Raw genomic sequence first — 26,410 nt, forward strand, 5'->3', positions numbered from 1 at the left:
CTAATTCAAGCTCAGTTGCTATACCCACTGAGTTAATTTCTCAACACCTCAAAAACCAAATCCGACCCATTTACTTAATTGAAATTGCAATTGGAGTGCTCTACCAATTCCTATTATAAGCAGTCCAGAATCAAAGATAAAAAGGAAGCCTACACTGCATAACTGGAGGATGCTAAGTAGGTAATATGTATTTCTTGCCAACATACTCACCATGGCATAAAGGCCCCTAAGATACGAGGCCCAACAAACTGAAAGATGATGGATTCTTTGGTCCTTCCATTGAAACTTACTGCTATGAACATGTGATGAATCGTGGCGTGGATTTCACTAGTTGATAGTAATAAAGCACTGGATCCATTTTGATAAAACAAGTGGATTAGAAGAAAACATTGAAACCCTTGCTATATGTTAGTCACCACTGTATTTACAAATCACTTAAATTATAAAATCAACATTGGACTATTGAAAGGTACGATATAATCACATTGTATAGATCAAATACACGTACAATACTTCATAAATACACATGCTCAAATGATTATGTACAGGCCCTACAGTTGATTTTAAGATAAAGAAGGGGCAGTTATGAAAAACTAACTAAAGTTCTTATGACAAAGGACCATAATCTACAAAATGGCAACAGTGGTTAACTCTTTTTAAGAATAAAATGCCCTCATTTCCATCCTTCTATCTGTATAGGCACTGAAATCCATTATAAAATATTGACACAAGGGCACTTCTGCCATCAACCAAAGTCAATGGCCTTCTATGTCATCCCAAAAAAGTCCTTGAACAAAAAACTGCAGTAAATTTTCATGATCTGCCCTTCATTCCATCCACAATATCAACCAAAAGAAAATGACCAGAAATAAAAAGAATCTCCACTGCCTTAAAAGCTCTTTTCATAAGTAGTGAATGTCAACGTCGCATTTGTTGTATTTGCTGAAGAAGTTGAAGCCGCATCCCGTGACTCATTGGAAGCAGCATCTCTTGATCGAGATCTGCCAGAGCCAGACAAGGGGGATGATGTCTCTTTTTGGTGCCTAACTTTGAGGTCCATCAAGTCAGAGATGAGCCCAGGTTTTGTTATCTCCTTATTGCTAATATCAACTTTGTTTGTTAACATCTTAATAACTGTTGACATGGATGGTCGAAGCTTCGCCATGTCTTGAGTGCAGAGAAGTGCCACCTTCAGAAATAGAACTGCCTCATTGGAGTCAAATTCTTCAATTCTGGAATCTACCAGCTCCAACAGAGTGCCTGCTTCATATAGTTCCCATGCCTAGAGGTTCATGAACACCATGCATGTATATCAGTAAGTTGCCATGTGATCACAAAAAAGTACATTGAAATGAGAACTTTCTTAAGCTTACATTAGTGCATTAAATACTATTTGGACATAAAACATTCGCTGTCTAAAAGAATTAAAATTACAGAATACGTTAAAGTTATCTTGGTCTGTAATTTCCCATGAAGTTTATGGGAAAAAGAATAGCCACCATAGCATGAGATGAGATGCATCTCTGCACCTAAATTTCTTGAGCACAGGAAATTCAGAGTACGAGGTACACGTAAACTCCAATGCCTTGAAACTTTAGAGGGCACATTCTACTAGCAATGCACATTACGTGGTTTGGCAAGAATTGCCTATGTCCATGACCGTACTGAGCCTTCTTCTTATTGATTGAGATCCAATACAAGAGCCGGATTACCTCCTTTAAATAGGAGTCTATGAGTATTACAAGGAGTCTACTAGTGTTTGTTAAATATAACAAAGAGTGTAAGGTAAAATTACAGAACTACCCTATAAAAAATCCACGGAAATTAGGGATTTATATACAGGTAGGAAACAGGCTCCACACTCCAACATAACATTTGAATGTTCAAATTATCAATAAATCTTTAGCATTAAAGTTTCCTAAACCCCGATAAGAATCCAATATCCAAACCGTAGATGGCCAAAACCCCATCAATGGGATAAGGAGTATAAGATGAGCTAAGATACCCAAACCAAACTTCAATTCATGTTGAATATAAACTTATTAAGCATGTGGTTGAATGGATGAAACTTCACATTATCATGCTACACCTTAGGGCATGAATGCCCAGGCTGTCGAAGATAATATTTGTTCTCGGTACTTGTCCCTCTCCATGATGCCTAGTTTACTTTCAAATTTAGAGGCACCAACTCAAACTCAAACCAAATATGTTCTTTCTGACTCCTGATCTTTTTTAATTTTATGGATTGGCTTTGGCAAAACTTATCTCGGACCCTCAGTAATATACTGATTTCAGCATTCAAATACAAACTACAACTACGGCGATCCAAGGAAACTGATGATTTATATATATCTTGGGCAGGTTCATGTGGAAATTGCACTTTGGTTCATCGAAAGAACAATAAGATCTTGCAGGAAAAAATCCAATGTGAAGACCCAAAGATCTACACATCAAAATCATCAGAACCTAACATCATTGACATAAGCAAACACTTCAGAATGCTAAAAAATTATTCACAATTACGGAAAGTACACAATTTCCTTCAGACGATGGAAAATTTCTTTCTGCTGCTACTGATATTGGATTGGAAAGAAATTCATATAAGATTTTATTTTATTTTGACTAATAGTTAATATTAATTTCTGTAAAAAATGTTGTCACTTCCTTCTAAGAGTCATAAAACTAGAATCTGCATATATTACAATTTACAACTGCCAAAGTATAATGTGCCTTAGCACACTTATCAACAAAAGTATGATATAAACTGATATATGTTATTGATCTTCGAATGGTTTTTCTGAACTTTAAAGGAAACACATGATTAATCAATGTCATCATGAAAGTGGGTGCATGGTATCGGTTATTTGTTCTCTTCATTCATTTTAACCTTTTTTCTGTAATCATGAATATTGTTCTACACGAAGAGTACTCTGAAATGTGGATAACCCTCCATCATGGTGTGCTAAGAGGTGGTGAGCAATCAATAAATAATGTTTTACTAGTTGGAACTTCCAACAGAATGCACAAAAGCACCTTCCATGCGTAATGATGCATAATAATATGCAATCCACATGTTCATTTCCAATATTGATCTGTTCTACCAATAAGTTTCCCCCATCAATGACCCAAAGCTTGCTTGAGCAGAAGCATTTATCTTTATGACTCTAAATCACAAAGTACAATAACGACTACAAATAGAAATTTGAGCAGCATGAACTTAGACTCCAAAATGCAAACCTGCCATATTTTTTGTTACAAAATCTCTATTTTTCAATTTCAAGGTGGTAAAATGAATTGCCATATGATTAAATGGATTTAACCCATAATAATTCATCCCAGAGATGAAGCTGGTATAGCAAATTATATAGAATACTGTCAAGCAAAGAGGCCATTTTCTGTCCATAAATCAAAACATTGAAGATTATGGAAGAGATGACTTTATTAGCATATCCATTTGTTTATAGTAGCAAGAAATGCTATTACTAATTGGATGAAAATAAAGGTTTACTAATATCACCACAATAAATAAGCAGCCTTTGAAAATAGAAGACACTATGATGAACTTAAAATGTATTGAATTTGAAGGTCCAGCATGCATAAAGCAAATGGTAGATAGCACTTCTATGCAGTGGAAATCAATATGAGTGCTTCCAGGCACAAAGATGATTCAAATACATTTTATCCTATAGACTAGTCAAATACACATCCTAAGGATTGATCATCTTTTCTTGGATATCAGTTTTGTAATACAGATACTTTTTTTATAGACAAATACCTTTCTTAGCCTTTTGGTTAGGATCCAAGTGAAGTAACATAGAATCTTTTGTATAAAAAGCGGAAAAGGATCTCTAAATGAACTTGTAACTTCATCAAGTAGTTACTCCAAAGTAATTATCATACAACATCGTTCAAATGTTTCTATCTGAGAATTGTTGGCCTCTCCTCAAGTAACATTGTTACTCCAAAGATCATTGTTCTCTCCCCATCTACAGATTGGTTTCATAAGTTCTATTTACAATTTACCTATTGCTTTCAAAGTCTAAACTTGAGCCACTTTGCATTTTTCCTTATAATATGTTACTACCCCTATCCAGGCCTTTAATTCCTTTCCTCAGATTTCCCTAAACTGGAACCAATTTCTCTTCTTGCAGTTGGAATGTGTATATACCCAACAATATTAATATATTTATTAGCTTTCACAGAAAAGGATGCTTCTTGAGGAGATGAACAAATCCACCTTGTTCTCATCCTTGGAGAAGTGGGTCATTGCAAGATTACCAAAATCACATCAACCACCATATCTTCAGGAGCTTGTACAAGATGATTGCAAAGATTCAGCTGAAAGATTCAAGAAAGTTTATGCTCAAAAAAATCTTCCAAAAATAAAGTTCTTCATCTAGGGGAGAAATGTTAAGGGACTAGTTACACTATAGGTAGAAGGATTTCCAATGAAACATGGGTATGCAGAAAGAAAGAACAAGGTAAACTATGGATAATTCTATACTTCTGACAAAATGGGATGGGATTTCTTTGTGGAAATGGTCCATGTGTATCTAGCTTCAAATTGAAGTGACGATTGTCTATTAGGAAGATTAACCAGAACTGAAATGTAGGCCTAGACAGTTATCCTTTTTCAGCTTTCTCAATAAGCCCGTCCAATTTGTTGAATTGTACAAACCTGTATTGTAGCTAGCTAGTCATTCAAATGAATTAGCTCCATCACTACTTCTAAAGCATTCAGCTTTCTCAATAATCTTCCAATTGAAGTGACGATTGTCTATTAGGAAGATTAACCAGAACTGAAATGTAGGCCTAGACAGTTATCCTTTTTCAGCTTTCTCAATAAACTAGTCCAATTTGTTGAATTGTACAAACCTGTATTGTAGCTAGCTAGTCATTCAAATGAATTAAGAAAGGGCTCCATCACTACTTCTAAAGCATTCAACTTTTTCCTTGCTATCTTAGGTTTATTTTAAAAATGCTCCAAACCGGTGTTTTTCTGCTCAGTTATCCCACTACCAACTCTATCTTTCTTGTTTCATTTTGCTGAGGATGATAGTTAAGCTGACTAAATTGACAAACTTAATTAGTTAAATAGAAAATTAAGTCAAGTGCTCTTCGAAAATCAATCCTGGCAGAAACATCAGTGCATGAGAGACAGAAGAGAGGAAGTAGCACTCAGTTGATACTTTTTAACAAAATGATACTGACAGATCAACACTGAAGAAGAAATTTTGGGGGCTCTCCAACGTCTCCCTTGGGAGCCCCCAAGGTGGTCCCTTTTATGCTTATAAATAGGGGCTTGCCCCTTTGTATTCTTCAAGATTTGGAGGAGCTCTTGCTCCATTATAAGGGGTTTTTACCCTCTTCTTCCTCTTCTTCAATAATCTTCAACTTATGACTTTATGTCATATTTTTGCCCCTTGTGTGGGTTTATGTGTTAGCACATTATGTGCTTGTGTTGTTCCTTTTAATGGGTTTATTCGCACTTCATGTGCATGTGTATGGGTTCATTATTGAACCTAATGTATTCAAAGTCACTTTCTAACAGTTATGTGTAGGAGAAAGATTGATATTTTATGTCTACAAGAGACCAAATGGGTAGGTGAGAAAGCAAAAGTGATAGAACCTTGGGGATATAAGATTTGGTATATAGGAATAAATAGGAATAAGAATGGAGTAGGGATTGTTATGAGTCGTGAGTTTATAGATAATGTAGTTGAGGTCCATAGGAAAGGTGATAGGATTTTACTTATTAAATTAGTATTAGGTACGAACATTATTAATATTATTAGTGTTTATGCACCTCAAATAGGTTTAGATGATTCCATTAAGCGTCAATTTTGGGAAGATTTAGATAGAGTAGTACAATGGATATCTTATGGAGAAAAGCTTTTCATCGGCGGTGACCTTAATGGACATGTAGGCATTAGTAGGGATGGATTTGAGAGTATCCATGGAGGCTATGGTATAGGAGAAAGAAACGAAAGTGGAGAAAGGATTTTAGATTTTGGTTTGTCCTATGATATGATCTTAGCAAACACTTGGTTTAGGAAGAGGGAGTCTCACCTAGTAACATTTAAAAGTGGGGTTAATACGAGTCAGATAGATTTTTTCCTACTTAGGAAGAGAGATAGGGGTTGTTGCAGCGATTGTAAGGTTATATCGGGAGAAAGTGTAGTTGCACAACATAGAGTCTTAATTTTAGATCTTAGAATTAGACAATACCGCAAAAAGAATAGACATAGGATAGATCCTAGAATTAAGTGGTGGGCACTGAAAGGAGCTAAACAAGGAAGGTTTGTAGAGCAGGTAGTTAAAGAAGCTGATTGGTGTGTCGAGGAGGATTCAGAATCAATGTGGAATAAGATAACGGGTGGCATGAGAAAGGTGGCTAAGGAGGTATTGGGTGAGTTTAAAGGCGGTGCACCGCTAGGTAAGGATACATCATGGTGGAACAAGGATGTCAAATTAGTTATTAAGGTTAAAAGAGAATGTTATAGAAATTTAAGAGTCATGATAATGAGAATTTGGAGAAGTATATGATAGCAAAGAAGGAAGCTAAAAAAGTAGTTCGAAACGCAAGGGATAAGGTATATAAAGAGGTTTATGACAAGTTGGATACCAAAGAGGGCGACAAGGATATTTATAGGCTTGCAAAGATGAGAGATAGGAAATTGAGGAATCTGGGTATGGTTAGATGTATCAAAGATGAAACGCAAAGGGTTTTAGTCAAAGATGAGGAGATTAAGGAGAGATGGAAAGATTATTTTGATAAGCTATTTAATGAAAGTCATGCTCAGGATCTTGAAGACTTCTCCATTCCTTTTTATGAGATGAATCGTGACTTCATGCGCAAGATTCAAAAGAAAGAAATTACAGAGACTTTGAAGAAAATGAAATCAAGAAGGGCAGTTGGCCCAGATGGTATACCTATCAAGGCTTGCAAATACTTGGGAGAGAAAGGTTTAGAATGGTTGACAAATCTTTTTAACAAGATTTGGCGGACAAATAAGATGCCTAATGAGTGGAGGAAGAGTACTTTGGTGCCTCTATATAAGAATAAGGGTGATATACAAGATTGCACAAACTATCGTGGTATAAAACTCATGAGTCATACTATGAAACTTTGGGAGAGGGTGATTGAGTCTAGGTTGAGGAAGGTTGTCATGATATCGGAGAAGCAATTTGGTTTTATGCCTGTAAGATCAACTATGAAAGTTATACATCTTCTTAGACAACTTATTGAGAGAAATAGAGAGAGGAACAAAGATTTGCATATGGTTTTTATTGATTTGGAGAAGGCATACGATAGAGTACCTAGGGACATTCTCTGGTGGACAATGATGAAGAAAGGTGTTTCTCTCAAGTACATTAGTATAATTAAAGATATGTATAAAGGAGTAGTAACCAATGTCCGCACTTGTGGAGGGGTGACAACCAATTTTCCTATAACGGTTGGGTTACATCAAGGATCTGCATTAAGCCCTTTCCTATTTGCTATAGTGATGGATGAGCTTGCGAGATCAATTCAAGAAAATGTGTTGTGGTGTATGTAGTTTGTTGATGATATTGTTTTGATTGATGAGACTAGAGCTAGGGTTAATGCTAAGTTAGAATTATGGAGACAGACATTGGAAGCAAGAGGTTTTAAGTTGAGTAAGAGTAAGACAGAATACATGGAATGTCGGTTTAGTAAGCAACGAAGTAGTGATGGGAGTGTAGTGAAGCTTGGTGAGCAAGAAATACCGGTGGATAATTGTTTCAAATATTTGGGATCTATCATTCAAAAGTAGGGAGAAATTGATGGGGGTGTAAATCATAGGATAAAGGTTGGGTGGATGAAATGGAAAAGTGCAACTGGAGTGTTGTGCGATCGTAGAATGCCATTGCGGTTGAAGGGAAAGTTTTATAGGATGACTATTAGGTCCGCTTTACTATATGGTAGAGAATGTTGGGCTGCCAAAAGACATCATATTAAAAAAATGAGTGTAGCTGAGATGCGTATGCTAAGATGGATGTGTGGAAATACAATAAAAGATAAGATTCGAAACGAGGAGATACATAAGAAGGTAGGCATTGTACCCATTGAAAATAAGATGAGAGAGAATCATTTACGGTGGTTTGGACATATTCGGAGAAAGCCTAATGATGCGCCAGTCAGAAGGATGGAGAAATGGGAAAATATATTAGTTAAAAGAGGTTGGGGTAGGCCTAGAAAGACATGGATGGAGATGATAGGAAAGGATATGAATGCTTTGAACCTCACCGAGGACATGGCATTGGATAGAAATGATTGGAGGAGAAGGATTCATGTGGAAGACCCAGAATGATTTTCTGTTTTGGTTCATATCGCCGACCCCAATTGTTTTGGGATGAAGGCGTAGTTGTTGTTGTGTAATGGGTATTTTTCTACCCTAATAATTGTACCAGCATATACTTAATGGGAAGCCTATACCGCAGACCCTAATTGGGTTTTCTGCAGCCACCAGCATCTCTCTCTCCTTTCTACTCTTCTTGTGATTGAATGGTAGAATACCATTTTCTAACAATTTCCACCCAATGGCCGGTCGAAAAATGGCCGAACTCGCAACACACAGTGAGGAGGTACTAGCCTGGCCATTTTCCGGCCAGCCACCGGCTAGAAATAACCGGATTAGTAACAGGTAAGGGCTAGCTTGGAAAAGGGGAGATGTTGGAGCAACTCTCACCCCATCCCACCTGATAAACTGAGTTTGTGAAAACCTGGTGAAGTGAAAAAACAGGGTAGGGCCAGCTTTTCACAAACTTGGCTTTAGGATTCTTGGTTTTAAGATTCAAAACCAGGTTTGGAAAACCTGTTTTTTTCACCCAAACAGTGCACAAAAACAGGTTTAGCCTCTAAACCTGCTTTTACACCTAAAACCAGGTTATTAACCTGGTTTTGGGTGTCATCCAACCAGTACTTAAGCATTTCTTCAAGTTTTTTCCTCTGCAGATTACACTTATTGCCTCCACTTCTATTTCCGTCCAGAAAACTTTTTGCTCCCTACACTGGAACGACTTGAGTCACATAACCTTGACTTCCAAGAGAGGACCAGATTTACAAGATTAATAACTATTTTTGGCCTCAATTAAATTAACGCCAAATGGCTAGAAGCCTTTACCATAAATATATCAACAGATGTCCAATAGTTTTACTGATGGAGGATTAGTATAGCTCTATGTTATATGCCCCTATCAGAAAGCCTACTATGTTGCATATAATTTTCTAAGGTGCATTCCAAGGGCAGAGCCACATTTGGGCCAGGGTAAGCATGTGGCCATACTGACCCAAAAATCCCAAATAGAGGTTTCACATCAGGGTGGGCAGTACCCACCCTGACCTTGCGATAGGTTGGGTCAGGGTGGGAAGTGCCACAGTGCCCACCCTGATCCTTTGAAAGGTCGGGTCAAGGTGGGCACCACCAGACCCAACTTTTTTACAGCCCCCCTTTCCATCCCCTCTCTCTCTCTCTCAAAAGTTTCAGTGTCATTTTTTCCAAGAGATCAGGTGGTATATGACAAAGGTATTTGAATAGAACATTTTAAGTTTTTTTTATGTTTTTTGCATTTTTTTTTATTATGCATTTGTGCCCAACCTAATTTAGATTCCTGGCTTCACCCCTGGTGCATTCCAAACATTATACTTTCTATAAGTAATGTCTAGCTGCAGAATAAGTAATTCACTATTGCATGATCAAGAGAGAATATGCAGCATTGAATTATTACATCTCTAACCCTGTAAGTGGAGTAAAATCACCCCAGTACATGATGGTCAGCAGTCACCAATCCCAGTGACAACATGGTCTAGAGTAGTTTCCCAGTAAAAAAGGAAAAGGAAGATGTACACTGCCCAGTCATTTGCAACTTGATCAAGCTCAATCTGGGCCACAGAAACTTTTATCTCAATTTTTTTTTTTGTGAAAACTTCAGTATGTCTCTGAATATATAAGAGCAAGTGCCGTGTTAGCAAGCATATTTGACCACCAACACTTTCTGTGACTGATATTTGAAAACAAAGCAAGAAATCCCATCTTTGCATACTTCTGTTGTAAAGCTAGAAGCAAAAGAAGACACTGCTAATTCCTACTTTTTACAGTGACATGGCCCAACTTGTTAGATAATCCATCTGTCTGGATGTGTTAAACTGTGGCTTACGCAAATGATTCTGTATGCATAGGCAGCAATGCGTTTGATTCTTATATGTATTAATAGATCAGATATTATTCCTAGCAACTGGAAAACAGTGAATTTTATTGCCAATGATCCAAAGGATGAATTTAACTTTGCTAAGTAGTCAACTCTCATCAGCATGGCTTCAGTAGGAGGTGAAGAATGTGAAATATCACCTGTATTTTACCTATTTTCTGTGATAATGTCACATGGACACTTCGCACATGCATGTCTTGTGTTGGAAATCAACATGACAACACTGATGCAAATATTAAATGTTCCATGACACTTCAAGAACAAAGTCAAACCTATGTTGGACATGGGCAACACTATGTCCCTAACTTCTTTCTTTTTTTCTTTCTTCCTTTGGATCTTTCATTTTTCTAGTTATTTATTTTCCATTGATTATGTATATCTCAGTTTTTAATTTAATTTTATCATTTAATCTTTATTCACCATAATGGCTTAGAATCCTTTTTTTCAATAAGAATGCTAGCATTTTGGCCCCGAATCATAATGGTGTACAATTGTTGTTCAAGACTTTGCACATTTAAGATAGCATTTATGCTTTGTTGTTTTGGACTGTGAATTTTAGATGTACACATCATACATAACACACATACACACACATGCACAAACACACATACACACATACATATGCTACAAGTACAAAGGACCCCGTCCTAAAAGGCCCTCATGTCATACCAAGCAGATCCATTCCATTCCCCATATGCATGTTCCTGTCTATATGACCAAAGGTAACAAGTTCCTCTGAGATTCATGTAAACAAATCATCATCTAAGTTCTGAATTTCAAACACTATAAAATACACTGCACATGGTTTCCTTGAGCAAACGAAGCCTTATATTAACCATGCCACTTGGAACAAAATTTTATAAAGATAAAAATTTGAAATAGTTAACCATGTTTTATATTCAGAATTCAGCAGATTGGTGACTTCTACAACCAAATATTTAACATTTTATTTGCTTCAAATAAACAACATACTTTTGATTTATAAAAAAGTGAACTTACTATATATTATACCCTTTGAACTATATTTACATAATTTGCAGTAAGATACTGTGCTGAAAGTATCATGTAATTCTAGTATGCCACTAAGAAGATGATTAGTAAACATCGACAATCTTATTTACTCATCAAAGTCTGCTTAGTCAGTACACTTCTTGTATGTATTCCAAGGGATCAGAGTGGATAAAGGACAATTGGATTGGAAAAGTCATAGCACGTAATACAAAGAAAATGCATGTGCATGAATAGCTTAGTCTATGGATAACTTAAGAAACTAAGATATATTAGCTACAGAAATGAAGTGGTACATGAATTTAAAAGTTTAGAATCCTACCCTTTCAAGAAGAAACCGTTCTCCAACAGGTAAACATGTATTGTAATTGCATCTTCCACTGATTATTTCCAAAATGAGAACACCAAAGCTGTATATATCTGCCTTCCGTGTTAATTGTCCTCGAATAGCATATTCAGGAGCCAGATAACCTCTACAGTTGAACATGATCAGAAATGTCAGAAGTTACAAAATTTCAAGAAATTCCTTCAGTATTTGATGCATAAATGAGAACTTTTGTCAATTAATGGAGTTTCCTAAATTAGCATATTCTCTACAGCAACAAAACCTACAGCCAAGGTTATACACTAATTTTAATCAAAGCTTTTCAGGAAGCAATTGGAAGAATGATCAGAATTCTTCTCTTCTGAGAAGAAGTCAAAGAAATCCATGCACCAAAATATTCCCAAATTATGAAAAGCAATTACAAATTCAGCATTTAAGATTTTGCACTTACATTGTTCCTGCAACACGGGTGCTGACATGGGACGCGTTTGATGGGAGAAGTTTTGCTAGACCAAAGTCAGAAATTTTAGGATTAAGGTTTTTATCGAGAAGGATGTTGCTAGCTTTTATATCACGATGAATAATATGTGGTTTAACTTCTTCATGGAGAAATGCAAGACCACGGGCAACCCCTATGCAGATTTTACTCCTCACTTTCCAGTTAAAATCAATGTCACTGTGGTGTCCACCTGATGTATATCAACCATGTCATTTCTATGTACATCCTAACCCCCATATAGTAACTAAATGGGGGAAAAAAAACTAAGACATAATGACAACATGATAAAAAATCTTACTAAGAAGGGTATGAGAAACACTATTATTCTCAATGTAACAATAGATCAGTATCCTGTGATCTCCTTCCAGACAGCAACCATGAAGCTTAACAAGATTCTCGTGCTCAATGTTGGAGATGATAGTAATCTCATTTAAGAATTCCCGTGCACCTTGCTTTGATTCAGCAGAAAGAACCTTAACAGCTATAATCATACCGCTTTTAAGCCGACCCTGCCAACACATAAAGCATTTGAAAAGAAATCAGGCTTAGGAATCATTACCCTCAGTTCTACAGAGCCTCAAAAAGGCAATGCAGAAGCAGTTCATAGTGATGCAACCAAATAACTGCCCAAAAGATCAAATATTGTGATAGGTTTTACCTTATAGACAGAGCCAAAACCACCTTCACCTATTTTATTTTGAGGACTGAAGTCATCCGTAGCATTCCTCAGTTCCTTGTATGTGCATATTTTCACATGTTGGATGCCTGAAGCTCCTAAAGTACAAATAAGCAACGAAATGAAATTATTCATTGGTTTATTTCAACAAGTACAAGTCCTATTCAACTTGCTTCACCAAAAGTTCTGACTGCATTCCTTAATCGACAATACGCTTACCTTCGCCTTTGTCCTTAGTTTCTGTCGATCCAGAAGAGTTTGTTCTTCCAAATAGAAATGAGAAACACATCATAACTGCCTGAAGGTGAAAAATCTTTCTCTGTGTGTGTTGCAGTAATTTTTTTCCAACCTCCAATGGTTATTCTACAAAATATCAGCTATGAATTGATGCTACAATTGAAAGTTGATTTAAAATTCATTCTAAGATATTCTTATTGTCACGAAGTGGCGCAGAACCCAAGACATTCCAAATCATAATCCAAATGCCAAATCGAAATGCATTTGAATACTAACAAGATACAAACTAATACAAGTTTTGTGAATAAATGATTTCATTCACAAGAAACAATAAAATACATAAAAAAAAAAACTCACTACAAAGTACACTCAAAATACCTAGATACGAAGTACACTAAAATCACTCTCTCACACACAATAGACACACACACCCCATATATAGAGAAAGAAAACAGGGGAAGACTTAGAGAAAAGAGAGGAGGGAGGAAGTCCTCTCTAGCCATTGGACTAGGTCCAACGGCTAGTTTGACTAGCTGTTGGACCTAGTCCAATGACTAGAAAGACCAGCTGTTGGACTTAGTTCTCAACGACCAGAAGAGAGTCAACTTAAGTTGACTTTATATATTATATATAAATATATATAATACAAATAACATAAATATACTATATATATGTATGTATATATAAAATATATTATATATACACAAAAAGGATACATTAATCTTAACACCCTCCCTCAAACTTATGGTGACTCAATGTAAGTTTGCAATTACAAAAGAAAGAGCTCATTACATAAAATGTCTTTATTGACTTCATCAAGTTCATCCATTCATTGCTTCCTTAAAAGGTGTTCTTGGTCTTTAAACATATACTCTATTATACAAAGGGTCTTTAGGATCTTCAATATCATTAATACTTGAGAACCTGTAAACAGTGCTAACAAAATATCCCGACTGTACACATATATATCATAAAACATAAAAGATTTCAAAAATTAACTATATTAGATATATATTATGGAGAGAGAGAAAAATAAAATATTCATGAAAAGGGTTTTTCAAAACAAATAGCTATATAGAAATGCACAGCGGAAATAATAAAGAAATTCAAAACCCCACATACAACAAATCAAGAGAAATGATACTTTGCAATAATGGCAAACATGGATCAACAACTATATCAATCAATATAGTTATAGATACAAAGGTGATACTTTAATGTCTCAAAGAGATGCAAAGGCTCAAACTGATAATAAAATTTCAATAATATCTATAAATACATTAAAAATATTGCAACCTATACAACCAAGGCATATCATGGTGCATACGCATGCTAATGGACCATGTAATGATTTAAATAGAAAAACAATAAAAATGCCTACAACGGCAATAAGAGAATATATAATATGTAAAGGCCACTTATGGGCTAAGCATTCATACACAAGAAACAAACTCACAAGAGAATATATATATATATATATATATATATATATATATATATATATATATATATATATATATATATATTACTGCGAGAAGTCACCAAAACATGTTCATAAACAAGAAAACACAGAGAGGAGAGAGAATGGAATTGTTCTTTCACGTATTCCCTTTTTAATGAATAGGGGCGTGATCTGATTCTATTTAATATAAAGCAATAACCCTGTAACCCTAATACATAGTTTACAATAATACCCTTATATGTCACAGTTTACAATATTACATGCTGGATAGGTTTATAAATATGGGTTGGATCCAAATCCTGGTTGGATCCAGATCTTGACACAAACCCATATATAAAGTACATATATAAAGTATCATACTCTAACAGCCCCCCTCAAGTTGTGCATGGTGTTGAACCATGGACAACTTGTTTTTAAGGACCAAAATCTGCACTTTGTGAGACCCTTAGTAAACAAATCAGCCGCCTGATCTTCTATTCGAACATAGCCAGGTTCAATCTCTTTTTCTTCAATCTTCTGCCTAATAAAATGTTGATCAATCTCAATGTGCTTAGTTTTGTTGTGATGAATAAGGTTAAGAGATATCTGAATAGCACTTTGATTATCACAAAGGAGAAGGCAACTGGCGATCTGCTCTTGTAACTCTCACAGCAAGTGCTTAATCCATGTAACCTCTGTTGTAGCAGCAACCATCGCCCTGTATTCAGCTTCTGTACTAGATCTAGCCACTGCCTTCTGCTTTTTACTACTCCAGGAAATAAGATTGGCACCAAGAAAAATAATATAACCCGAAACTGACTTTCGATCATCAGGGTCTCCAGCCCAATCTGCATCTGAGTAGACAGTGATGTCATGAGCATTCTTCATGGATCTTTTGGTGTACAAAAGTTCATCTCCAATAGTACTCTTTAAGTATCTTAGTATCCTTTTCACTGCATCCATGTGTCCAGCCCTTGGCTCATGCATAAATTGAGAAACTTGATTAACTGGATATGTGATATCCGGCCTGGTAAAAGTAAGGTATTGAAGCATCCCCACTAGAATTCGATATTTGGTGGGATCATGATACAACTCTCTATCTTGTGTGCTCAATTTCTGATTAAGCACACTAGGAGTGGCAAGGGGTTTGCAATCCTTTATTCTGGCCTTCTCTAATAGATTCAGGATGTATTTGTGCTGGGTCAGAGCAAGTTTGTCTCCTTGTTTATCTACCTCTACTCCAAGAAAAAATCGAAGAGCACCAAGATTCTTCATCTTGAATCTCTGGCTCAGAAGATCTTTAGTTTCTTGAATATGGCTCTCACTATTTCCAGTAATAATTATATCATCAACATATATCAGTAGGAAAGTAGCAATCCCCATACCTCGAAGGATAAAAAGGGAATGATCCAATTGCGATCGTTGAAAATCATATCTTTGAATCTCTAAAGAAAAACTTTCAGTTTGTATGAACTCTAGATCAAGTGGCTGATCTATTTACAAAGGGGCTTAGTAAGCAGAGATTTTGGTACTTGAAGAGAAAGTTGTCCATGGTTCTCACCATGCACAACTTAAGGGAGGCTATTGAGATGTGACATGGATCCAGATCTGGATCCAGACTGACGTCCCCAAACATAACGCCCCTTTATGTACTCTTTTGTTTCCTATTTTGCCCCCCTTATGTAAGAGATTTTGTATATTAGTTTTAGGGTCATTATTGTACATGTAACATTGGTATATTAAAAGGAACCCACAACCCGCATTGGGGTGTGCATGGAGTATTGTTGCAGCCCACTTCTTCCTTCTCTCAATCTCTGGTGGCACGTCCCTGATTTACAGAGATTTGAGGAAACCACACTTCTGTTAAAATATATGTAATTCATATATATGTATATGTTTATATACATATATATATATGTATTATTTAGTCATTTCACAAGTACCCGATAGGGGTACTTGTTTCTTTTCTTTATTTTTGTAAATTCTTTTTTTCTTTTTTTACTTTTTCTTTTTTATATTTTTGCCCACCTAAAAGGGGCCCCACCATGGAGTCGATGGGGCCCCCAACGGTCACATTTGTGACCGTTGGGGGCTCCCAACGACTCCATGGGAGCCCCTAGGTGGCTCTTCTTTTAAGGCCACTCCTCCTCTCCTTCTTTTTGTGTATAAATAGGGGTGAACCCCTCTTGTATTCTTCACTCTTGAGAGCTCTCTCTCTTTTCAATAAGAGACATTTATATTTTTATGTTGTGTTGTCTCTTGTGGGTTTGGGTGTTAGCCCTTTTGTTTGTTTATTAGTGGATGTTGTAAGTGCTTAATGCACTCTTTGCTTTTTCGCATATTTCATTACATGGTATCAGAGCCTTGTGTATGCTCTTCTTCTTAATACAGCTAGTTGTGTAGCTATATTTTTTTCTTGTTGTATCTCTCTTTATTTATCCTCTTGTGAGTGATTAAAATGGAAGGAGAACAAAAGATTGATCTCTCCTTCAAGCTCAATGGCTCCAACTACATGATGTTGGCCGCCGCCATGGAGAACAACCTCAAAGGTAAAAAACTTTGGGGATACGTTATGGGCACTATTTTGGAACCACAACTCCAACTAAGATGGATGGTGATCAAGAAAAAGCTCTTAAAGAAAATGCCCGCATGAAGGCCATTGAAGATCACCAATCTAAAGTGGAAGATTGGGAAAGTAAGCATGCCAAGATTCTTGCTTGGTTCATGAACAATGTGGAGCTCAAGATTTGCGCCAACATTGCCAAGTTTCGGATGGCTAATGAAGCATGGTTCTTTATGAAAGGTATGTTTACTCAAAAAGACCTTGCTCATCAATTCTTTCTTCAAGAAAAAATCCGGACTATCAAGGAGAAATGAGTGTAAGGGATTACTTTAGCACTCTTGGTCCCCTATGGGATGAACTATCTTTACTAGAACCAAAATGGGTTTCTATTGTGGATGTGGAATTAAGGAGAGAACAAATGGAAAAAGAGCACTTTTTCCAATTTTTACATGGGCTTAGGCCCGAATATGAACAAGTTAGATCTTCCCTCCTACATAGATCTAAGCCTCTTCCCTTGGAAGATGCCATAGCCGAAATATGCCAAGAAGAAACTCGTCTTGGCATGATTAAAGGAGGAGATGATGTCTTGGCCGTATCAAAACCCAGCAACCATATAAAAGCTTACAAACCTCCACATTTTGGAAGGCAAAATAATTATAATGGGAACTATAGAAAAGCCATTTGCCATCATTGTCAAGAGCCGGGTCATATTAGACCTAATTGCCCTAAGTTGAATGAAGGGCCTAAAAATAAGGTTGCTTCCGTTGAAGAAGCTACTCAAAAGAAAGAGGAAACCATCAAAGGGAAGGAATCGTTTTCTCTTGCTCAACTATCGAAAGCACTACAAACTCTACTCAAGATACCATCAACCTCGGGTGCAGCCATAGCTTCTTCCTCTCCTCCAGGTATGTCTTCTTGGATCCTTGACTCTGGAGCTTCCTTTCATATGACCCCACTTGAAAATGAGTTTTCCGATTTGTGTAATAATTATAAAAACTCCTATGTTTCAATTGCCGATGGTACATCTTTACAAGTAAAAAGTTTTGAAACTTTAAACTTTTCAAAAGATTTCTTTGTGCCAAACGTGAGAGTTGTACCTCAACTTAATTTAAATCTCCTCTCTGTTGCTCAAATATGTGATCATGGATGTAAAATCTCCTTCTCAACTAAGGATTGCTCTATACAGGATCTCCGGTCCGGGAAGCGGATTGGGCAAGGTCATAGGAGGGGAGATCTCTATTACATGAGCAACTTGAAACTCCCCACTAACTCTTTTTGTAACCATGTCCAAGATAAAAATATTGAAATTTGGCATCAAAGACTTGGACATCCAAGTTTCTCAAAAATGTACTCCTTTCCATTTGGAAAGAAATTTTGTAATGAGAAACATTTTGTTTGCAAGAATTGTATTTTTGGCAAAATGAAATCTACTCCTTTTCCAAACCGAACTTTTGTGTCCAAAAGACCTTTTGAGTTAGTCCATTCGAACGTTTGGGGTCCTTCCCCAGTCATGTCTAAAGGAGGGTACTCCTATTACGTTACTTTCATTGATGACTACACTAGGTATGTATGGATCTACTTTCTCAATTTAAAATCCGAAGTCTTTGACTTCTTCAAAAAATTTCATATGATAGTTAAAAATCAATTTTCAAGTAATATCTCTACTCTTAGATCCGATTCGGGTGGAGAATATTTATCAAATGAATTTCAAAATTACTTAGAAGTAAATGGAATTTGTCATCAAAGATCGTGTCCTAGGACTCCCCAACAAAACGGCTTGGCCGAAAGAAAGCATAGACACATCATGGAAACTACTAGGACACTCCTTATTTCCAAAGAAATTCCAAAGAGTTTTTGGGCCGAAGCGGCCTTAACCTCAACTTACTTGATAAATAGAATGATATCTTTATCCTTACAAAATACATCTCCATATGAAAAACTATTTGAAAGAACACCCGATTTCAATAGATTAAGATTTTTTGGATGTAAATGTTTTGTCCTTACACATAAACGGGACAAATTATCTCCTAAAGCTATTGAATGTGTTTTCTTGGGATATGGAGAAAATCAAAAGGGTTTTAGATGTTTTGACTTGAAAAATAACAAACTCTATGTATCCAAAGATGTAACCTTTTTGGAAAATGAAAATGGTTTTGTGAAAACTAAAGATATTGACGAAAGTGAATATGCTTTTTTATTTGATCTTCTATCTCAAGAAGATGAGACTCCTCAAGAAGAGGAAATCTCTAATGAGTCTTTGAATGACCTAGAGGATATTCCTCTTGACAATGTTATAGATGAAAGTGATAGACCAATCCAAACCTATGTTAGACGTGGTCAACAAACTCAAATGAGCGCCTTAAAAAAATACTCTCAAGGATCCAACATAGAAGAAACCTCTTTAAGGAGATCCGGTCGGATCTCCAATCCTCCTAATAGGTTTGTTTCCTATGAGTCCCTAACTCCAAAATATAGAGCGTGTCTAATTGTGTTGCACTCATTTCATGAACCTTCACACTATAATGAGGCTAAAAACATTCCCCAATGGGTTGAAGCCATGAACTTAGAGCTTAGTGCCCTTTAAAAGGCAAAAATTTGGGAAATAACTTCGTTACCCACTGGAAAGAAATCAATTGGATGTAGATGGGTCTTCAAAATTAAAACTAAGAGTGATGGTTCATTAGAACGTTATAAAGCATGGTTAGTAGCTAAAGGATATGTTCAAGAATATGGTATAGATTATGAAGAAACCTTCGCACCTGTTGCTAGAGTGACTAGTGTTAAGACTCTTATTGCCATTGCATCAGTGAAAAAATGGCCTATCTATCAACTAGATGTTAAGAATGCATTTCTAAATGGCGAATTAAATGAAGAAGTTTACATGGACCCCCCACCAGGAGTATGTATTGGTAAAAATAAAATTCTCAAACTTAAAAAGGCATTATATGGTTTAAAACAAGCCCCAAAGGCTTGGCATGATAGATTTAGTAATGTAATGACAAGTTTAAATTTTCGTTCATGTTATACTGACACTGCTTTGTTTGTGAAAAGTGCAGGGTCTTCAGTAGTTATTTTACTACTTTATGTTGATGATATGATCATCACTGGAAGTGATAAGCAAGGAATTTATGATATTAAGAAAGTTTTAAAAGAACATTTTGACATGTTTGATCTTGGTTTCTTAAGATACTTTTTAGGGATTGAAGTGGCGTACTCTCCTCGAGGGTACATTCTCTCTCAGATGAAACTGACTGCTGACATTTGTTCTAAATCTGGTATCTCCGATGATAAGAAGACAGAAACCCCTGAAGTCATCAATGCAAAATTAAGGTTGGAAGATGGAACACCTCTCGAGGATCCTACTCCCTACCGGCAACTTGTTTGGTCTCTAACCTACTTATCCATTACTCGGCCAGACATAGCTCATGCTGTCCACTCTGTCAGTCAGTTTCAACATGCACCTATAACCGTGCACATGAGTGCAGTCTTAAGGATCGTCAGATATATCAAAAACACCATAACTAAGGGAGTTTTTCTTTCATCCTCCTCATCACTTGATTTAATTGCTTATACTGATGCTGATTGGGGAAGAAATCCCAATGACCGAGTCTTAACTACGAGATTTTATGTTTTTTTAGGTGACTCTATGATTTCTTGGAGATGCAAGAAGCAGCACAAAGTATCCTTGTCCTCAACGGAAGCGGAATATCGTGCTATGGCCACTACAACCATTGAACTTGTATGGCTAAGAAGTCTCATCAGTGATATGGGCATTGTCATCTCTACTCCTTCGAAGATGTGTTGTGACAACAAAAGTGTAATCTATATTGCAAGTAATCACACCTTCCATGAGCGTACTAAGCATATTGAGATGGACTGCCATTACGTACGTGATGAATACCTGAGAGGAACCATAGCACTACCTTACGTCACATCTGAGTACCAGTTGGCAGACTTCTTCACTAAGGCCCTTGCTGCTCCTCGTTTTTTATTTCTCCTTAACAAGCTTTCGGTTATATCCTCGTAAAGCTTGAGGGAGGGTGTTAAAATATATGTATATGTTTATATACATATATATATGTGTATTATCTAAAATACCTGATAGGGGTATTTTAGTCATTTCACAAGTACCCGATAGGGGTACTTGTTTCTTTTCTTTATTTTTGTAAATTCTTTTTTTCTTTTTTTACTTTTTCTTTTTTATATTTTTGCCCACCTAAAAGGGGCCCCACCATGGAGTCGATGGGGCCCCCAACGGTCACATTTGTGACCGTTGGGGGCTCCCAACGACTCCATGGGAGCCCCTAGGTGACTCTTCTTTTAAGGCCACTCCTCCTCTCCTTCTTTTTGTGTATAAATAGGGGTGAACCCCTCTTGTATTCTTCACTCTTGAGAGCTCTATCTTTTTTCAATAAGAGACATTTATATTTTTATGTTGTGTTGTCTCTTGTGGGATTGGGTGTTAGCCCTTTTGTTTGTTTATTAGTGGATGTTGTAAGTGCTTAATGCACTCTTTGCTTTTCCGCATATTTCATTACAACTTCTAGCACTCAGATCTAGTAAAAGCCCTAATTTTTAAGGTCGACTTGATCTCAAAATATGGTGTGTAGGCTTAGAAAAAGGGTTTGAGGAGGGAGAACATGAAAAAACATGGTCAAAATTACCCTTGGGACCTAAAAATTGGTCCCCATAAGTAGCCAGTCGCCACTTTCTAACACCGAAAAAGTAAAAAAAAAAATAGGGTTGACTCATACGATACTCCCATGTATCGTAAGATACATATCATATCGAATACGATATTGTTCTTAAATCGTATTGGATCCCCTTTTGATACTATGATATATTGTATTGTATCATACGATATGATACGATACTGACAACATTGCTCAAAAGTTGCTCCCAGCTAATGGAAGAACAAAGAGAGAAGAGAAGCTTCTGAGATGAGAAATAGAATGGTTAGTTGGATTTTCCCTTTCCTTCTCCTAGTAATAGTCCATTAACACCCTTTTGTCTTTCAAAGAGGGTGATTGCACCATAGTTACATGTCATTCTCAAGGACTAACCCTAATTATGCTAAAAAACAAGAGATAGAATATACTGTATTATCTTAGAAATCCTAAACCTAAAATGAGAACAAAAACTTTTAAGGGAGGAAATAACTCAAAATTGGTTTATGTTATCATCCATCCAACAGGATGCATATGTTGATAACTAGTTCAATTGTAACTTGATTCACTATAAAGTCTTATTAAAATGGAGTTCAAAACAAGGAAAAAGCATTATGATCTTCCAAAACGTGGGTACCTTATGATCTTCCAAAAGATGTGTTCCTAGATGGAATCTTAACATCCATAATCATTTATCTTCATGAAATACATCATTACTTTAGGGCCATCCAATATTTTCATGTCTCTCTCCATGGCCTAAAACCGTTTAGATTTCATAGGCCTTGAATTTTGAGGCTCCTCTTTTCAACATCAATAAGAAAAAGGAACTTTCTCTTTGGTGTTTGTTTACAAATATGCTTCGTGGTATGTGTTTCTACCTTTTCTTGTTTGTCCCACAATTACCAGATGTTCAGAGAGGTGGCTCATTATGAACTGCTAGACATGTTTCATTTACAGATTCTTATTTTCTCAATCCGTAACAGTTAAATTTTACTGTGGACTACTTGTTAACAAAGAGCCGCAAGAGTCTAGTCTACCTCCAACCAAAGCTTCAAATTTCTAAAAAATTGTATCACATTAATTAAACACTATGGTAATTAGTCACTTATATGATTGTGGTACTCTTTCAACCATAGATGATTGTGTCCACTTTGCAGATTCATGTTTATAATTCAATAGTTCATTCATGTGAAAGCTGATGACATTTTAGACAAGAAAAATTTTCAGAACCCATAAAGTGAAGGAAAGGACAATAGACATCCCTAATCTAGATAACAGGGCTCCTCTTGATAGGAGAAGAATTAAGCAGTAGTAGTACAAAAGAACTCCAACAAATGAGACATGGATAATCAAATTTGAACCCCACACGCATAAAAGGAAAAAGCTGATTTATCAATCAGGGAGGAATGATGAGAGTGATGCAAATTTACAGATCGCTAACAAAGTTGACAGAATATTCAGCCCGCAATCTTGCAACAAGGAAGTGTTTACATAATGCATAATCCAAATCAATAAAAAAAGTAGATGAAATCGAAGATCTGTATAGTGCTGTTTCAAATTGTTGCAATCAGGAGATCAAAGACATGACACGGGCATGAAACTCTAGAACACAAATTCACAGCTTTCATATAACTTTTCCCATTATGGTCAGTCTGAACTTTTAGCATCCACTGGGTGAAAAGAGACCGCCATAATGGGCAACATGCAAGTGTTGGCTTTTCAAGAGATGCACAAACAACTCATTGCACAACTGCTTGATTGGGAATAAATTACAATTGAGACATCAGCCACATGCCTGCAGCTCTATACCTCTTCAGCCCTCTCAGGAACTTATTAGCAGAATTCCATCAGTATGCTCTGGAATACAGTTACTCTGAGTTTCACTATAGGCCACATGGTGGTTCCACCACACATGTATGAAGAGGATTGTATTGGCATTAGAACAAAATCTACTGGGGAAAACCTCTGTTTGAAACTTTTTTAGAAACATTATTCAGTTTTAGGGCTTGCTTTGCATTCCAAAGGCCTAATCAAGCGCAGACAAAAGACGAGAATGGTACTGCATGGCATTCGCATAAAACACTAGTTCCATCTAATAAGGTCAATCAGAATAATTTGAAAAGGAAAAAAAAATGGCTTTTGGCATTAACGTAAAACAGAAAACACGATTTAGATCATAAATTCCATCATGTACGCAAATTCATAAAGCAATTTGGAATTATCTAATTTCTATAACAGCGATGGAATTTCTTCAAGTGATATTTAATTTTGTACCTTAAGAAAAGATCATAATATTTGGAGATAAATTCCTGTATTTTTCAATACGCTAGACATAGAATCAGTCACCTTGTCATTCAAGAACACCACCAAACACAACCAGAAAAGGGAAAAAGGAAGGGGAAAAAGAAAAAAGAGGAAGAACAACAACAACAACGACAAAAAAAAGGAGAATTTCCAAATGTTTGCATCTTCCTCCTAGCTTTAGGAATTTTTTGAACAACCCCATCAACAAACACAAAAAGAAAACAAAAAGCCAACAAACCCATCTGCGAAAGAAACTCAATAGTTACTTAAAAATTTAAAAAAAAAAAAAAGAGAATATACAAACAACCATCTTGGACTTCCACTGCACAGATTTCAAGACAGTCTTGCAGATCTTAATCACAGGCCAAGTTATGCACAAGACAAGCACCAGCAAAAAGAAAAACAAAAACAGAGAAAAGTTCGGCATAGCCCATTTCACAAAAAAAAGGGGGGGGGGCGATGGTTCACCTGCAGGATGGGTGCACTCGGCAGAGGCCAGGATCCGACAGAGACTCCAAAACCCGGGATTAAAAAATATACCTTGTAATCATTTATATACAAAACGCAAAATAATTTACTGCTAGACTCCATCCATGGAAATTTCGACGGGGAGGGCAAAAAATGTCAAAGAGACGTGTGAAAAAACAGGTCAACAGGCCTCCATGCATGCCAGAGATTGAAAATCTGCATAATACGACTATTACCGTTGTACCCTTCCAGCCTCAACAACTCTCATGACACCACACCACTCCCTAAACAAAAATACAAGCTCTTTGTCCTCGAGAACAAGCTTGCCCTTTTCTTTTTCTTTGTTTTAAAGGCAAGCTGGGTTAGGCAAACCCTACCAGTTTACAACTATATCATTGGGTTTTAACCTGCAACGTCCCATCATAAGGTGACGTGCAATAGCCTCTCTACCCACACATGCGGAACCACCGTTGGTAATAAAGCTTGCCTTTTTGAGTTGTCTTAGCACAACGATATTGATAAAAGAACAGCAAATCCCCATGAGATAAATCAGTGAATCAACTCTTAGCAGTAAAGGAATCAATACAGTTTGTTACCAGTATGTCCGAACAATCAAAATTCCTTCTGCTGTCCCTATATCATCCTATGCTCAAGTTCACTGTTCGTCTAGTTTTGCCCCTGTTGGGTGTTGACTGGGTCAGAATAGAGGTGTTTTCCAATCTTTATTTTTTCTTGTATTCTTCCAGGGATCAAGGACAAAGTGGGTCAAGCACCCCTTGTTTGCCACCAATTTGGGAATATAGGAGGGTGGACTGTGGGAGGTTTGGTAGCCCTGAACATGTGGTAATCATAAAAACATTGTTTCCAGTGGTAACCATGGAAGCATTGTGAAGTCATTTGGCAATGGTATCTCTGTGTGTGCGTGAGAGAGAGAGAGAGAGAGAGAGAGAGAGAGAGCATTTGGCATGGTACATACACCCTTTTTTTATCGGGAAGATACTGACTACACTCCGCTTCACACATTCTTCACATATGCAAACCCATAGAAATTACTTATATACTTAGCTTAGTAAAACAAATGTTTTGGATCGGTTGCTTTTTTGGCAAGGGCTTTGAGTTTGGTCAGGGATATTGTCCGCGATATTAACCTTAAAGAAAAAGTGCATAAACACATTGAAGAAAAGGCCTTTTGCTTGCATAATGAAAGTATGAAACCTTGAAAGTTTGGCTGGCATAGACAAATAATCAACCATGTTGTGTGGGGGTAGAATGTGTAGATAAGAGCCCTGGACCACTCGTTTTATGACATAGAGGCCCGTAGCTTTCACATTGGAGCCCAAGACTGCTATTCCACCAACACTTCCGCGGAGGAAATAAATATGAAGGCAAGACATAAATGCAGTTCTTTAAATTGATAAAGAGGAAATGTCAACCACCATCTTCTCTATGATCTCTTACAACCGTTTGGATCTAGATAGAAATAGATCTTGTGCTCAAGCAGATGAGATCTGATCTGTCAAACATGACTAAATTCATGAATTCCAAGTTTGTAGTGGCCGAGTTCATGAACTTGGTGGTGTTTCATGTAGGGGTGGCAAAATCTGACACTACCAGCCAACCTGCCTCTTAGGCGGGTTCGGGTTGGGCTTAAGCCAACCCGTTTAATAAACGGGTCGACTCGCCTAACCCGTTTATTAAACGGGTCGGGTTCGGGTTGGGGGTATGCCAACCCGGCTGACCCGTTTAATAAACGGGTTAGGCGGGCGGGTCAACCCACCAACCCGTCTGCCAACCCGCCAACCTGACCCGTCAACCCGACCCGCGAACCTGAGAACCCGTTTACCCGACCCAACCCATTTATTAAATGGGTTGGCGGGTCGTGTCGGGTTACCCGTTTATTAAACGGGTCGGGTTCGGGTTGAGGTATGCTGACCCGCCAACCCGACACGATTGCCACCCCTAGTTTCATGTAAAGGGTAAGGACGCACACAA

At 37.0% G+C, this 26,410-nt stretch overlaps 1 protein-coding gene across 1 annotated transcript; it reads right to left on the reverse strand.

The window, feature by feature from the left end:
• Positions 1–454: 454 nt before the first annotated feature.
• Positions 455–24,550, reverse strand: LOC149844899 (Protein kinase superfamily protein). The gene is made up of 7 exons (XM_089995354.1): positions 24,419–24,550; positions 12,958–13,101; positions 12,721–12,836; positions 12,361–12,571; positions 12,015–12,252; positions 11,561–11,711; positions 455–1,282 (listed from the first exon to the last, which is right to left on the reverse strand). Exons 2-7 carry the CDS (start codon positions 13,028–13,030, stop codon positions 890–892), a joined length of 1,182 nt encoding a protein of 393 aa, XP_089851480.1. The 5' UTR covers positions 13,031–13,101; positions 24,419–24,550; the 3' UTR covers positions 455–889.
• Between the last annotated feature and the right edge of the window lie 1,860 nt (positions 24,551–26,410).

The sequence above is a fragment of the Nuphar pumila genome, chromosome 2 (assembly GCF_984573655.1).
Source record: "Nuphar pumila chromosome 2, dmNupPumi1.hap1.1, whole genome shotgun sequence".
Lineage (NCBI taxonomy): Eukaryota > Viridiplantae > Streptophyta > Magnoliopsida > Nymphaeales > Nymphaeaceae > Nuphar > Nuphar pumila.